The 17,444-nt window shown below is 43.0% G+C and overlaps 1 protein-coding gene across 2 annotated transcripts in view; it reads right to left on the reverse strand.

Annotated features, from left to right (window-relative positions):
- Positions 1-594: 594 nt before the first annotated feature.
- CPQ (carboxypeptidase Q) overlaps positions 595-17,444 on the reverse strand; it is a 257,650-nt gene continuing 240,800 nt past the window's right edge. For both annotated transcript variants that reach the window (XM_075920338.1, XM_006123927.4), the window contains one exon: positions 595-4,989. In XM_075920338.1, the coding sequence (XP_075776453.1) occupies positions 4,826-4,989 (164 nt within the window). In that variant the 3' untranslated portion in view covers positions 595-4,825. The remainder of the gene's footprint in view (positions 4,990-17,444) is intronic.

Here is a 17,444-nt window from a genome sequence, read left to right on the forward strand (position 1 = left end):
AGACAGATGCAAGCTTAAGAGGCCATGAGAGGTGATGCTCTCTTAGGTACCCTCTTATCACTGACTAGGCTATTTGCAGCAGAGGGGATGGTGGGAGGGTAATGGAATAGGATTGCCTGTTACCTGGGACTGGAGCCAGCTCAGAATGACATGGCATGGTGGGCGGCTGCTTCCTAAGAGCAGCCGTAGGTGGCGGGAGCCATGCTGCCAGCCAGCAGCTGCTCCCTAGGCTGGGGCACTTGCTGCCCCCTGTGGTCACTCATGAGTATAACTGTCTCTACTATCATACTCCTCCCTTTCCGTTTGATGCAAAATAATCACTTTCTATGCATATCCCATTGCCCTGGCACAACCAACGCCTGACTTTGCTTTAAATGATGATAAGAGGAAGCAGCACACCAACTTTGATAGTCCAAGCTCTTACCATTTAGGAGGAGTTCTTGAACAAACGGTCTCACAGATGGATGGGCAAACAGACAGACATGAAACCCTTTAAAATATATAGTAGAAATCTAAGACCCAGTATTGGTTAAACATTATTTAAATGAAATTAGTCTCAACTTCCAGGAATAATGCATGCTGAAGACTGGAACATATATGTGGGAAGTATTTTATTTTTGTGTACAGTAAAGGAAGGCTTAAAAAAAAAGATAAAAAGCATTTCACCAAAATATCATGAAGACATAACTGGTTAGTTCATTTGTGCACAAAATTTTCTTTCCAGCTCTATCATTCACCATCTACTCTGAAATCACTTCATTTTTAATTGAAATGCTTTCCTTTCTAGCCTGGAAAGAGGAAAAAATATTCAAGTGCCTTCTGCTTCAGGAGAGTCTTGAATTTTCCCAGTTCATCTGAGTTGAGCTGTATGCACCATTAACTTCTATACAGAAAACAACGTTCATTTCAACCAGCAATTAGTAGCAACTTTCCCATCTTGTGTAGTGATGAGATTTTTATGCTAATCATTAAACAGCAGTAAATTAATCATTTGGGCACATTTAGATGGGATGTATATTTCATGAGACAGATAAAGATATTGAGATCAGTTTGATATTTATTCACGGTAAATGTAAGTGTCTCAGATCATTATGAGGGAAGCATACTAAGTAAATATGCTGCCAGAAATGTATGAAGTCTAAAAGTGTAGGAATCACAGCTTCACCTCTAGTACTAGGAAATTATTGTCCTTCTCATCTGTATTTAATTATTGTAAGGGCAGTAAAACCCAAGGGACCATACATTTAAATCATTCAAAGAGACAGTATAAACTTCAAATACCACCATCACAGGAAGGACAAAATCAGTAACCTGATTTCTCATCCTATAACTCCCTCCTTTTATAAATGGGAAAAATTATGTACTTTGCATCATGCATTCATCTCAATTTACACAAGAGTTTAATCGGCCAAATTAATGATGGCTCTGATTTGATCCTTCCCCGCCAAAGTAATGTCTGGAAGCTGCAACTCGTAAAAGAAAGGAAGCCTGCTTGCATCTCTTCCCTCCTCTCAGTTGAGGAAAGAAGTTTGTAATACCTCAAGGAAAATATTTATTTTTTTGTACACAGTACCATATATTTTTACTACATTTAAATACCTCCATTCTTTCTTGGATTCAAAACACTGGAAAGGGCATCCCAATGCAATGTTAGCGGATTCTTGTTGACCTGAAGGAAACTTACATGTGGTGCATTTATTTTATCATGTCATTATAATAGTAACAACGAGCCCTGACTTCCTGTGTTGTCTGTACATGAAAAGAAAAATGAATTTTCCTAGCTGTTTATTTCTTATTTCTGAAGAAAGCATGACAGGTGGGCCTCACGCTGAGACCAGAGACATTGTATAATTTGATATGAAGGTTGATCACGGAGTCTTGTTACCAATATCACTGAATCACCTGGCTAGATGATTGCAAATACTTTCAACTAGAGAACTAAACAACTTATGTATAAATGTAAACTAACATTTATACATAAAGAATGTAACTTCCTCCTTTGAGCAAGAATAAAGGCAAATATTGAAGGGGAGCTACAAAGACCCAATAGAAATGAAAAGTCTATACATAATAATTTCATTATTTATTAACCACTGCTTGCACAACAGGGGCAGGCAATAATTTTTGCGGGAGAGGGGCACTACAAGCATTTGGAAAGTAGTCGAGGGCCACACTCTTCCATGATATGAATGGAGGAGGTGTGGGGTCTGGGATGGAGGTTGGGTGCAGAAAGGAGCTTGAGGGTGAGGGAGGGAGTTTGGGTGAAGGAGGCATTTGTGACCAGGGGCACTGGACTAGGGTGCAGGATTGTGACCTAGGGCAGAAGGGGACTGTGATCTGGGGCAGGGGATTAGGGTGCTTGATCTGGGAAGAGATGAGAGTACAGGATGGGGGTAGAGGACTTAGCTATGTGGAGTGGGGGGCAGAGGGTTGGGGAAGGGAGGGACTGGGGTGCCAGAGGCAGGGTCTGGCCAGGAGATTTACCAGCCAGTGTCTGTTCCTGAATCAGCCTCCCTGCCTGCCAGTGTTCCTTATAAACTGGGAGGCAGCACAGCTTAGAGGAAACACTGCTGCCTGCTCTGCCCCTGCACAGGCAGCAGCCATGTGCTCTGAAGCCCCTTGTGCTTTGTGGCTGACTGTTATTGAAACAGGCAGCTCCCATTGGCCGGTTTCTGGCCAGAAACTGGCCAATGGGATTATGCTGGGGGTGAGAGCAGCTCCTAAAGCTTCCCCCCTCCCCTCCAGACTCACATTTTTTAAAGAAAAACTGCCCTGCAGCTGCATTTCTGAGCAGCGTGCGGGTGGGGCAAGGCAAGTGGGGAGCCTGTCAGGGGCTCCCCACAGCGTTCGCGGCCCGGATCTGGTGGTTTGACAGGCTGGATCCGGCCTGTGGGCTGCATTTTGCCCAGGCCTGTTGTAGAACCTTTGAAATAAAGGCATTTGAAAAGCCAAGTTTATGAATTCTACAGTGTCTACTGGAAAAAATGTAAGTTTGGCAAAATAGCTGGTCTGCAATTCTCCTCTGAAGATTATCCATTCCTCTCAGTCCATGAGACTGGTAGAAAACATATTATCTTCAGAAGAAATAATTTTATTTGTTTTATAGCCCCTTCAATGCAAGCTGTGATCTAATATGCAATTGTAAATATAGAAGTTTTGCTTTCTATGCATCTCAGATGGTATTTCCCGAAGACTGTGATACATTCTCTCATTACGTTTTTTCCTGGTAAATTGGACCTACCCTTTTAACATCCAATTTGTAGTACAGATTCTCTTTTGAGAAGATAGTGGGAAGAATAATTTTTATGTGAAATATGGAATTGTACTTTGTTATGTATCTTGGAGGTATGTACAGGCAGCTTCATCTGGAAGTCTCATATAATAGGGCATCCTATATAGTACTCCCAACTCAGAATAATCTGCCTGTTGACATAATGGCAACTAGTGAACTTGCTTTAATGACAAAAATATCTCTTTTAGTAAGGATGGCTCATATGGGGGTGGAGATTAAAACTTGTAACACAACGTTTCTTCTTCATGTTGGAAACCTATCGATCTTTGAGGAGCAAAATCACATTGACAGACCTTGACAGATAATGATGTGGTGCCAAAATTCATGAAAGGTCTCAAAAACAGGTCTCAAAAACAGGACAAAGATGTGAATTTAGACTGATGACAGCAAAAATCTCCAATGACTGAAGACCACCAGACTTTTTCTGTTTAGAATTCCGCTGTCATGGGAACAGACAACTCAAGGACTAGAAATGTTTAGTACTGTACAGGTCAAAGCCAACTCCTTAAATTTCACCCAGGTTATCAGCTGGCAAGCAGTGAAGATCACAGAACACAGATGTACCGTATCTTTGGCATGGTAGGAGATAGAGCCATATAAAAATGCATTGCAGATACATATGGTGAAACCTGACACAGAAAGAACAGGATACAACATTCTTCCCAAAAGACAATGGGAAGCACTTGTGGCAAGTGCTGTAACCTGGCCTTTCAGGGCCAGGTAGTAAAGCTTAACACCAAATGGCAGGCAAGCTCCCTCCAACTGGGGGTACTGACAGAATTCTCAATCTTTCTTCTGTTTCCCCTCCATGATGTAAGTCTTGGCTTTTCCTAGATGAAGTGTGAATTGAACAACCTTATCTACGTAAGATTTCAGTATGAATTGTGTTTGAAGTGTCAGTAAAAGCAAGATATGAATGGATTTGGAAAAGTTTAAAGCTATAGTTTTACCATTGCACCTTTAAGACAAGGCATTATGCAAATTGTAACCTCTAGGGTTAATCTTGGCATTATAGGCCGGGTTATATATGTGAACACTGTATTAGTTTAAAAGGCTATGGAAGCATGAGATTACTTTTAGTGATCATGTATCATTCTATTAGCTAAACAAAAACAAAAAAACAAACAAAAAAAACCCAAAATAAAACCAAACCCAAACCCTGTTACATGTAACATGTACATGTACATGTTACATGTAAACACAATAGAACTACTGCAACAGATCTATTCAGTGTATTTTCCTGGTAGATAGGATTACTTGTTTATAGATGGTTATTTTGCCACAATTTTGGGACACAGACATTAGGCATTGATTAGAAGGTAAAAATACTTAATAGAAGAAACATGAAATAAACATCACAAATGGAAGGCATTAAATCAGCAAACAGAACCAGAACCATGGAAAAAGAATATGCTTTGAGGCAAAAGAACAGAAACAAAAATCAGCAAAAATTAGAATGGAAAAGGAATTTCCCACAGCTGTGGACCACATGCTTTAGTGGACTGAAAAATTCAAGTCTTCTTTCTTGCTGTTTTATTTCCTTGGCAACATCTCTTCCATGTCAGCAATTACATAGGAGACGACAGTCCAAATAGCAGCACAGAGATTCATCTGGCTTGGATCTTGAACTGTCATTGTGTCCCCTTGGGTATGATGAAACCAGAAGTATTTACTGTCGTCATCACGCAAGCTGGCACCTACAGAGAAGAATGGGCAATTCCTTATTATGCGAATACATATATTTTAAGATGAACATCAACATGAATTTATTCCTGTGCTGCTCCACCCTAAATCTATATGCTTCAGAGTAACTTTTCATATAATTTCACAGAGCTATGGAACATGAGATTTTTCAGCATGTCAGTAGAAATAAATTTTATATTATGTTAGCAGCCTTGTGTGAGTACATGAAACAGAAAACATGTAAATTAGTATAGAAGGGAAATGTAATATTTCTCTTAATATCTTTGTTGCGCCAGCAGTAATATAAATGCATTTATATATATAAAGCATGAACATTCAACTTCAGGAAATCCACATAATTATTTCAAGAGTTATTTTAATTTTTTTGTTTTTTAATGATGGGGAATTTGAAACAGAATGGTTCTTTTCTTGTGATGCTAACTATGATGTATTTGTGAGTGTATGGATGACTTATTAGTAAGGCTGCAAGTCCATCATAGAAGTCACAGAAGTCACCCAACCAATTGCTTCACCTCAGATTTACCCCACCTAATCTACAGACCTTCCTTCTTTCTCTTCTCCTCTGCTCTCTCTCCTTGGTTGCCCATCCCTTCAACAACCCTGTTCCATTCCCTTATCTTTCCATTTAGCTAATCACTTTCCATCAAAACCTCTCACTTTAAAAAACCTCTCACTTTAAAAAAAATCAAAACCCCTGGCTCTAAAATGATATTTGCCACCATCACATCAATTGTTCTTTCTGTATGTTGCATCTCTTTCCCTTGGTCTACCGCTTTATTTAGATTAGAAGCTTGCCAGGGCACAGACAATCTGCTATTCTGTTTGTACTGTACCTAACACAGCGGGGCCTGATTATGATTGGTCCTGAGGTACTACTATAATAAACATAATTAGCCATAGTAATGTTTTACTGACAGAGGCTCCACTCAGAAATTCAGTCATAGCTTAGATCAGTGGTGGGCAGCTTATGACCGGACAGCTGCATGTGGCCCATCAGGGATCTACGTGTGGCCCGTGAGACATTTTGTTTACCACTGCCTACGCTCAGGGTTGTCAGATTCTGCAGGTAGCAGCCCCTGTCCACGTTGCCTGGCAGCGTCTTTTAAGCCGGTTTCCCCCCAGCACGGGCTCCTACTCCCTGACCCCCTTGCTTCCTCTGATATAGGGGCAGCAAGGGGGAGGGTAGATTGTGAGTAGTTGACTTGTCTACCCGATAAGCTTAAACTTATCGGGTATTCGACTAATCAACTACTCTCTTACAACCCTAATCTCAGGCTTTGGTAGAGAAGGAAAGCAAAATGTCTTGGCAAATCTCTTGGCACAGTTCTGTATCCCCAATTATTCTTGCTGAAATGTGTGTCTTGGGATCACACCCTATAATAATTCATCACCTAGTCCAGTTCTCTCTGAAATTAATAGGTATCTCTCTGTTGACTTTAATGGGAGTTGGATTAGGATGTCACTGAGCCTGATTAAATGAGCTCTGAATTTCTATCATCACATACATTGCTCATTAATGAGATTGTGTTTGTTCTTGCTGCTATTTTAGAATACGAGGTGAGGAGGAGGAGGAAAGGGAATGAATTTAATAATACTGTCAAACAGGAAGATCCTCTTTACAAGAGACATAAGACATAAAAAGAAAAAAATGCTATAGAATGCTGTGGGTTTAATTTTAACATGTTCCTTTGGCACTTGAGCCATGCACATAGGCAGTATAAGTCAATTTGCTGCCCACATCTAGTGATCCCACTGGAGTCAATTGGGCTGGGTGGGTAATAGGTATTAAATCTGGCTCTATAACATTGTGTCAATTTATAAAAGTTTTCAATATACTCCAAGTACTTATTAAGATTAAAATATAAACACATGCTGTTTTGGTTAATATATTAGCTGCTGAAAATACTTCACTAAAGATGCATTTGCAGTCAGACAGCTGTGGAAAATCCATTATATCTTTGGAAACAGATCTTTTACAAGAACCAGGGCACAACTTCCGTTCTTGGAATGTATAACAGACATTCCAGGAATAATAATTATGGGTTTATAAAATAGCGTTCTATCTTAGGCTTATATAATAGTGTTTATCCTTAATTCAGAAAAAACCATCCTTCATCTTGTAAAATATAACATACAGAAATGCTAAAACATGTTTCCTTTTTGTTTCTTTAAAATGATAATACTTTGTGCCCAAAAAATTAGACAACAGTGGGGCTTGCAGATAGTGGATTTTTTTTAAAGAGAATATATACCTGACGGCTGAGCTTTGTGACACCCACAACTATTTCCCATTTGGGACAATTTATACCTTCACGCCTGAGGCACTGCTATGGCATGGCCCCACAATACACCAAGAATTTTATGTTCTGACCTAGAACAACATTTCCTCAGCTCTCATCCCCTAGCACCCTTTCTCTACATTGATGACATCTTCATCATATGGCCTGTCATGATTATGAGGGTTAGCCAGCAGCCTGGGGATTAAGGGGTTAACTACACCTAGCCAGGTGGAGTGACCAATAGGAATGTAGGTGGGACTTTTCAAACTGGGACAAAGGAATTTGGGTTTTTTCTTTTCTCCCTTTTGTCTCTCTGAGAGAGTTCTCTGCAGCTACAGAGAGGGACAAGCATGTCTCTCTCTCTCCAAGACACCATTCTTCATTTTCTGTAAGTAGGGTAAAGTTTAGGTAGTTTCGTTAGGTTTTATTGTTTTATGGATTGGGTATGGGATCTGAGATCTGGCACTGTTTAAAAGATGTTTTGGCTTTTCTTTGTAACTAAGTTCTAGGCCCATGGAGTATCTCCATGAGTATATTTTGTTACCCTGCTATCTAGTCATTATGCTTGCAACAGGAATATTGTTGTAATAATAAAAGTTCTTTCTTTTCTTTTTATTAACCTGGCAGTGGTTAATGGTGTGCCCTGATTTTTGTGTTAGGGGTAAGATTTCCCAAATGATCTTTCCCCTGATTTCTTTATCAACATTTGGGTGGTGGCAGCGGAAGTTTTATTCCCAAGATCTAGGTTTTTAAGATCTTGGGGGGAAGTTTTATACCAAAGCCTAGTAGATAAGGCTTTGGGGTACACTTGCTGGCGCCCACTTCTGCATTTATCATGCCAGAGTGGGGAAGGAGCCATGACATGGCCCTTTGAAGAATTCCACAGGGATTTCAACAATTTCCATCCCACTATTAACCTCAGCCTGGACCAGTCCGCACAAGAGATCCATTTCCTTGACACCACAGTACAAATACACAAATACACGATGGTCACATAAACTCTGCCCTATACTGGAACCTACTGAGCTCTATTCTTACCTACATGCCTCTAGCTTCCATTCAGGACACATTACACGAGCCACTGTATACAGCAGGGGTGGGCAAAGGGGCCTCCGTTGGCCAGATCCGGCCTGCCAAGCCAGTGGATCTGGCCTGCAGCCGCCCTTCCCCCCCCCCCAACGCTAATCGATACCTGGGGTGGGGGAGCGTGCAAAGTTTCCTCCCCCTGCCAAGGGCATGCAGCAACTAGAGAGAAAAACCAGCTGTTTTAAACCAGCCAGCGATTCTCTCTAGCTTCCACGTGCCCCTGGCAGGGTGGGGACAGAGGGTGAGAGACTTTGTGAACTCCCCTGCCTCCGGGCCCTGATTGGCTTGGGGGTGGAGGGAGTGCACAAAGTCTCCTCCACCTGCCAGGGGCCCAAGGCAGCTAGAGAGACATGCTGGCTATTTTAAAACAGCTGGTGGTTCTCTCTAGCCACCACGCACCCCTGGCAGGGTGGGGGTGGGAGCCTAGAGACTTTGGGTGCTCCTCCTGCCCCCAGGCCCTGACTGGCCATGGGGCAGGGGAAGCGTGCGAGCTCTCCTCCCACTGCAGTGCCTAGGGGGAACTGCCAGCAGTTTTAAAACAGCTGGCAATTCTCTCTAGGGGGCGGGGAGACTTCACATGTTCTTCACCCCCAGGCCAACAAGGGTTTGTGGATGGGAAAGCAGAGAAGTTTCCTGCCCCTGCCCCTTCTGCGTGAGGCCCTGCCCCTTCTGGGGCAGCCCAGGGCCACTTCAGAAATGTGTGGCCCCCTTTTAAAAATTATTGCCCGCCCCGGTCTACAGCCACGCCCTAAAACACAACCAGATTTGCTCCATCCCACAGAGAGAGACCCATCACCTACAAGAACAATATCAGGCATTCTTATGTAAGCAGGGTCAGGATAAGCTCTACCCTGACATCTGGTGGTGAACTGAGACTTCAGGGGCTGATCTCATTTGCATAGGCACACCCACCCTGCCTCGTATGTGCTCACAGCAGCCCAAATGGTCATTTTGGCCACTGTGGGATCCCCACTCTATCTGTTATTGAGGCAGAGGGGATAAAGTGTTGCTACTCTGATTTTGTGAATCAAGGACAATGGAATAGTGGAACTGTTTATGACAGAGGGATTCACCATAAATTAAGTAGCACTCGCTAGATAAGGGGCATGGGTTTTAAACCCAGTCAAGTTGAGAGAGGCTGGGGACAGGTCTTTGTACTTGGTGGTGGGGCCTTGTCTGAAGGACTAAACAACACTGATTGCACCCTCTCCACTGTGGAATATCAGAGCTAATTTGGATTCCATTAGGAGTCTAGTTGTGAGCTGACTTCACTGTGGGCCAATAGAGCACTAGCACTGAGGCTCCTCTATTATGAGTTGAACTTGCTGAGGAGCTGAAATCACTGTGTGCTGAGGGGATCCTGGTGCTATTCTGCGGAAGAGCTGAAATCACTGCTGCTGTGGGGAGCCTGGTGCTATACTGTTGAGCTACTAGCCGAGCAGCTTGTGGGGACAACCAGCAAGCACAGGCGGCCAGCAGAGCAGTTTTCAGGGACAACCGGTAAGCGCAGGTGGCCAGCAGAGCGGTTTGCGGGGATGACCGGTGGGTGCAGGCAGCCAGCAGAGCGGCTGGCGGGGGACAACCGGCGGGCAGCTGGTAGAAGTGGCAGCAGGCAGCCAGTGGAGCAGCTTCAGGAGCAACCAGCTGGCGGCAGGGGCATGGACTGAGATGACTGGTGGAGCAGGGCAGTTTGTGAGACAGCTGAGGTGGTTCACGGGACAGCAGGTGGAGTGTGGCGGAGTGACTCGTGTTGATGGCCGCAGCAGAACCCTACAGAGAGGTGGAGCCACGTAAGGTGTATCAACCCCCGCCCCCTCCAGGTTGGGATGGTAATACTCTGCCGAGTGAAATTTTGAAACCTGGGGCGGCACTGACCCGGGATAGAGACTTTTTGGGTGTTGGACTTTGGGTGATTTTTGGGTGGCTGGACTCAAGAGACTCTTGGGGTGTTGGACTTTTGGGGACTTTGGGTGATACGTGGCTGGGAGGTGGGTCTTTGCTCATGTTTGGTCTATGAATACGAGTTGTGGTGTTTTCCCAATTTAATGCTGAGGTTGGTTACCTCATGTTATTAAAGATTTGCTGCTATACCGAGGCTCTGTGCTTGTGAGAGGGGAAGAATTGCCTCTTTGAGGCACCCAGGGGTGTATGTAAGATTTCCCAGGTCACTGGGTGGGGGCTCGAGCCAGTGTTGTATTGCCTTGTTGGGAGGGGACCCGTAGATACTGAACCCGGCCCTTTCTGCTATTAACTCTGCTATTAACTCAGCCTGACAGAAGGGTTACACTTTAAACTTAAATACCTACCCAGGGAAGTGAGGAAACAGGTTGACAGAGCCAGACAAGTACCCAGAAGTCAACTACTTCAAGACAGGCCCAACAAGGAAAATAACAGTCTACCATTGGTCATTATCTACAGCCTCCAGCTTAAACCTCACTAGCACATCACTTGACAATCTACAGTCTATCCTGGAAAACAATCCCTCACTCTCATAGGCCTTGGGAGACAGGCCAATGCTCACCTACAGACAACCCCTCAACCTGAAGCAAATATTTTCCAGCAGCCACACACCACACCTCTGATACACTCATCCAGGAACCTACCACAGCAACACACCTGGTTGCCAACTCTGTCCCATCTCTATACAAGCAATACCATCACAGGATCTAACCACATAAGCCACACCCTCAGGGGCTTATACAACTGCACATCCTTTAAAGTGATATATGCCTTCAGGTGCCAGCAATGCCCTTCTGCCATACATACTGGCCAAACCAGAGAGTCTCTACGACAATGTTTCTTGAAGTGGTCCATAGACCAACTCTGAGAAAGCTACTACTGGGCTGCTCCAGTTTGTTTACTTACCGGCCCCACAGCTATGGTTGTGGCTCCCATTAGCGGCAGTTCGCCATTTGCAGCCACGGAGAGTTGTGGGAAGCAGTTTCACCCGGGTTGCTGCTTCCTGCGGCTCCTCTTGGCTGCCAATGGTGAACCGCAGGTAATGGAGCCAATAAGTAAACAAACTGGAGTGGCCCTGTAGCAGCTTTCTCAGAGTGGGTCCGTGGACCACTTTGAGAAACACTGCTCTACGACAAAAGATAAATGGACACTAATCAGACATCAGGAGTGATAACACACATAAATCTGTAGGGGAACATTTTAATCGGCCTGGTCACTCAATCATGAACTTAAAAGTAGCTATTCTACTGCAAAGGAATTTCACCACCCAATTACAGAAAAAGATGGCAGAACGGGAATTCATCTACAAATTTGACCCTGTTACTCTGGGCTTGAATAAAGACAGCAACTGGTTAACTCAGTACAAAGGCAGTTTCCCCTGCCACTGGCACTCACATTTTCACATCAAAAGCTATGAATGGGACACATCCAGCTGACTTAATTAGCTTGATTAACATGGGTCCTACTATTGACAGGTACTTGTTTTGCTATTATAGATATATATATCTTGGATTCTGTTATTTCCATTCTAACTCATTTGATGAAGTGGGTCTTATCCACAAAAGCTCATGATCATAGTATGTTTGTTAGTCTCTAAGGTGCCACAGGACTACTTATTTTAAAAGTTACAGACTAAAATGGCTAATACTCTGAGTCAGAATATTGAGAATACAACACAAATTGCGCTCACTGTAACTCTTTTTTAAAAATAGCTTGTACTGTATATCATTAGAGTCAGGCATAAATTGTATCTTATAAGGCCAATAAAAAACCCCAAGACAACAGCTATGTAAACAAGTTTACACATAACTAGCAATACAAGAGACAATCCATGTTCTTGTCCGAGTGAAAGAAAAAAACTTTCCAAGTTATGGCTCAAATATTCAATTCTAGTTAAGGAGAGCTTAGAATGCAAATATAGTTCTATGCAGTCTTCATATCCTCAGTATCCAAACCTGGGGCCAGTCTAAACTCATACTATAGCTGCAAGTGGCTTCATAAGGCCATTACAGCATCCAGAGACCAATGAGGCCACACTCCATGAATCAGGAGGGTGCATACTAAAGGAGCTCCATCTGGCTTCTGGGCCATCATGCAGAGATGATCCTCCAGTGGCCATGTAAGTTGACTTAAGGAAAGTTTTGGGCTTCTCCACCAGCACAAAGCCACCACAATACAGTTCTACAATACTGCAATATGTGCATTTGGGGTACATTTATAGACATCACCCTTTTTAATTAATATTTACCCTATCAAATTTCACAAAAGTGATATAACAAGTTCTATGCAATGATTCCCAACATATGAAGATTTTGGTGTAAAATGTTATTCTGTGCAACTTTTCCATAGAGGTACCTTGATTGATTACAGTTAATCCTGGAATCTCTCTATCTGTATTAACATAGCAGCTCTATGAGCAAGCTTTTCTGTTTGTCAAATAAAACCCTTTCAGAGGTCACCAGTCTTGCCTCTTCAAAAAGCTTGAAAGTGAAAAGAAAGAAGCTGAGAAAACCAGCGAGGCATATATTTGATGCTCTCCTAATTCTAACCCAATCTGTTGTTCCCCACAGAAGTGACTGAAGTATTTCTTGTTTAGATTGTAGCATTATCTACTGAGCACATTAGCCATTAACAAATGGAGGATCTTTAATGAAAGGAGCATAATCTAGTCTAGCGGTTAGAGAAAGAGTCTGGGAATCAGGCCTTTGATGTCCTGTTCTTGGACTTACCAATAACTTGCCACCTGACTTTGGGAAAATCACTTCACCTCTCTGGCTTCATCCTACCTATCTGTAAAAAGGATAGCAAACATGCCCTACAAGGGTTTTGAGAGACTTAATTAGTGTGCTTTGAGATCTTCATGTGGAAGCTGTTATAGAAGCGCAAAGTATTATTTGTTGATCCTTTTCTAAATGATGCTGATTTGCAAAGAAATACAGCTCACATTCAGGGACTATTTCCCATTTTCTGGACTTGCAGTCTAAGCAAGACACAGTCAGTATTGATTATAAGATGATTCATTCTGCAACAGATATGAATGCACACTTATTAAACAAGATATTGAGCGAGCCTCTTCAAAGACAGTCTAATTAAAAATAGAAGCAGCTCTGAGAAGGAACGTTACTGTACATTTCTGTAGAAGTTTAATAGCCTAAAAAAGTTTACAGAGTGTTCACTTGGCTCTTCAATCTATTCTCCTCCATTTCTTATATACCCGAGAACACTAATCTGCTAGATCTTATTGCTGCTGAGTTCCCCCCCTTTTACCTGTTCTCTTTCAGCATCAGTACACTCTACCTATACCCTGTCACTCAGCCTCTTGTCCATTCTCAACCTGCTCCTCCCTGACCTCTTTCTTTTCTTCCATCAACATGGCTGATGATTCTCTCCAGGATTCATTCATTTTCTCCAGTCATTCATTCACCTTTAACTTTTGCCCTTCCCGCACATCTGCCTTGCCAACTCCCAGTGCCAGTTCACCTGCAACATCTACTTCCTCTTCCATCTTGTTATGACAGAATACTGTGTAAGGTGAATAAGGCTCCAAGTTTTCCTAGCCTCCTGGCCAAGGTTATGGCTATGAGTAATGTGGACTTAAGGGAATGGATGAAGGAGGAAACTATCTGCCACAGTTCAAATGGGGGTTTCTTCAGCATGCTGAGGACTAAGTTGAGGTCCCAAGTTTGAGTTGTTTCCTTACCAGCAGTGAAGAAGTTGAAGAGACATTTATAAACCTTTTCATAGCTGGGTAAGCGAAAACTGAAAACCCCTTGATTTGGGAAGTAAAAAGGTGTTATAGCAACTATGTGAACTTTGCTGGAACTCAGTGATAATCCTGAGATTTATACCGAACAGATAATCAAGAATGCGTGATTAAAGAAGGTATAGATTTGGTATCTGCACTAAGTCTGAAAGCCTTTCCACTGCTGGGGGTAAACTTTCCTTGCTTTAGGTTTTCTGCTATGAAGCACTATCATTTGTAGGAATTCAGGGCAGTCTAGTTCTATACCAGAGAGCCTTCTTGTAGCCACACCTTGAGGTGAAGTGCTGAAAAATTTTGAAGACTGATCAACCCCAACTCCTGAGTGAGAAGAATCACCATCGGGGAAGGCAGACAGGCAGTGTGTGGAGACATGCGAACATGCTCTAGAAACCACACCTGCCTTAGCCATGATAAAGCTATGAGGCTGGCTAGTAATTTTTCTTGTTTCATTTTGTTCAGAACCCTGAGTGGCAAGTGAGTTGGGGGATATGCAACTCAATTTGTAGAGCCCTGCAAATCCACGGATATTTGCTTTATATCTGCGAACATATATGTGGATATTCACAGCTCATTTTTGCAGATGCAGATACACATTTTGTATCTAGAACCCTACGCATTTGCGGATATCTGCTTTATATTCATGGGTATCTGCATCCATGCATGTGGATGCAGATAGCCACAGTTTCATTTTTGTGAATATGGATGCAGATGTAGATAGAAAATTTTGTATCTGCACAGGGCTCTAGATATGTGTATAGCACTACACAAATCCAAGGAAGGATTAGGCAGGGGTGGGGAACCCAAGGCCCGGGTGCCAGATATGGCCACCAGCTTGTCTGGATATGGCCCCCATGGCTTGGGGCTCCCCCCAACAGTGGTGAGGCCAGGATGGTGCTCTAGCCTCCTGCCCTCCCCCTGGGGCTGGAGCACACAAAATCTACTAGCCTGTGCTCCTCAAAGCTCTTGTGTGCGAGGGGAATGTCTTTCTCCCTCTCAGTCAGGGGCCATGTCAGTGAGGGTTTTTGGAGTGTTTTGTTTGCTTCACACTTGTATGTGGCTCTCAACTGATTTTTCTGTGAGTCAGTGGCCCCTGACCAAAAGCGGTTCCCCATCCCTGGATTAGGGTATCTCCCATCCAGCCACAGCCATGCCCTACCCTCAAGCAAAACTGTCTGCACTTTGCATTGGATGGAGTTGCAAAGAGATCTATCAGTGGGTGGCTGAGGTAATATGTAGCTCTCAGACTTAATTTTTCAGTTCCCACTTATACTGATTCTGAAATGTGTGCTGAGGGAATTGACCACTGTATGCTTTAGTCCTGGAAGATAAACCATTAAAATCTGTATGTGATGTGAATGTGAGATACACTAGTTAGATAGTTTTATGGATTAAGTACATAAGAAGTGGGATCTTACTCCTCCTGGATGATTACTATATTAATGTTCTATTGCTCAGCATTATTCTAATCAGGTCACCCGCATTGTATGGTAGGAAGTTTTCACAAGCATAAATAAGTGGTCTGAGCTCCAATATGTTGTCATGAAGGATAGACCTTGAACTGTGAAATTCAGGGAATATGTACTCCACCCTATTAAGGAGGGGTTTGTAACAATGATTTTTGTGAAAGGAGACTACAGATAAGAAATTTCCACAGACACTTTTGGTTCTTTCCACCAACTGAGAGTGTCAAAAACCTTCCAAGCTATTGACACCTATTTGCTCAACAGAGGTATAAATGGGTCTCAGCTAGGCCCGAAGACTCTGAGGCTATGTCTACATTGGCATCCCTTTCAAGAAAAGGGATGCTAATGTGACGAGTCGGAATTGCAAATTCAAGTAGGAATAAGAAATCCTCCGGAAAATGGGCTCACTATTCTGATGTCCCTGTAACCCTCATTCCATTAGGGTTAAGGGACGTTTTAGAATACTGGTTTATTTCGAAATGAGATTGAAATAAGATACGCAATTTGCGTATCTTATTTCAACCTACAGGTGCAGGTGTAGATGCACACTAACTGAAAAAACCTAAAAAATAACAAATAGTTCTGCAGCACCTTTGAGACTAACAAAACATGTAGATGGTATCATGAGCTTTTGTGGGCACAACCCACTTCTTCAGATGAAACAGGCAACCTGAATGTGGAGGGAAACAAACCAATCTCCCAGCTCCAGAGAGGGAATTATCATTGCGCAGGCTACCAATCTGAATTGATGAGTATGGATGAAAGCATTCAAAGTTCTGAGATCCACAATTGGTCTCCCTAACTCACTTCTTTTTTGAAGTAGGAAGTACAGTACCAAGAATAGAACCATTTTCTAAAACAATCCAGTGGAACAGGTTTGATTACTTCCAGTGTCAGGAGGGATTGTATCTCCTTGTTCAAATGATCCTTGTGAGAAGGGTCCCCAAGACAGACAAGAAAGCAACAATGCAAGACAGATCGGCCAATTAACCTGCAAACCAGGGGACATTTAGGCTAAGAGGAAAGCTCTAATGAAGGGCAGCTCATCTGTGCAGGAACAGGCAAGCCTTCTATAAAGCCAGGTGCTGTAGAACAAAGGAAGTTACAGAGGTGAGGGATGCTGTCACTTTCCCTGAGAGGAGGGAAAGAAAGGCATTTGCACACTTCTGAGGAGCAAGAGAGGGGTCACAGAGCATGATGACAGACCAAGGAGCTGTGAGAAGAGAGCATCAGGCTGACAGAGCTAATCCCCAGAAGTGACAAACACCTACAGAAGCACTGACAATAGTCAGTCTGCTGGTGTGCTGATACCCCAATCCGTTATGCTGACCAGTACAGTAGCACTGTTTCTTTGTATGCCCCCATAAGTCTGTCTGTATCCACCTGTTGTCTTTTTCCTTACACTTTAATTACCTTAGGCAATATGATAATAACCATACTAAATAATATCAGAGGAAACAATGTTGGGTACTAAAAAAATCAGTATGCACTTGCCATTCAACAATGTCTATAGAATCATAGCACACTAGAACTGAAAGGGACCTCGAGAGGTCATCGAGTCCAGTCCCTTGACCTCATGGCAGGACCCAGTACCATCTAGACCATCCCTGACAGATGTCTGTCTAACCTGCTTTTAAGTATCTCCAGAGATGGAGATTCCACAACCTCCCTAGGCAACTTATTCCAGTATTTAACCACCCTGACAGTTAGGAAATTTTTCCTAATGTCCAACATAAACCTCCCTTGCTGCAGTTTAAGCCCATTGCTTCTTGTCTTATCTTCAGAGGCCAAGGAGAACAATTGTTCTCCCTCCTCCTTGTGACACCCTTTTAGATACCTGAAAATTGCTATCATGTTCCCTCGCAGTCTTCTCCTTTCCAAACTAAACAAGCCCAGTT

Source organism: Pelodiscus sinensis, chromosome 2, assembly GCF_049634645.1.
Source record: "Pelodiscus sinensis isolate JC-2024 chromosome 2, ASM4963464v1, whole genome shotgun sequence".
Lineage (NCBI taxonomy): Eukaryota > Metazoa > Chordata > Testudines > Trionychidae > Pelodiscus > Pelodiscus sinensis.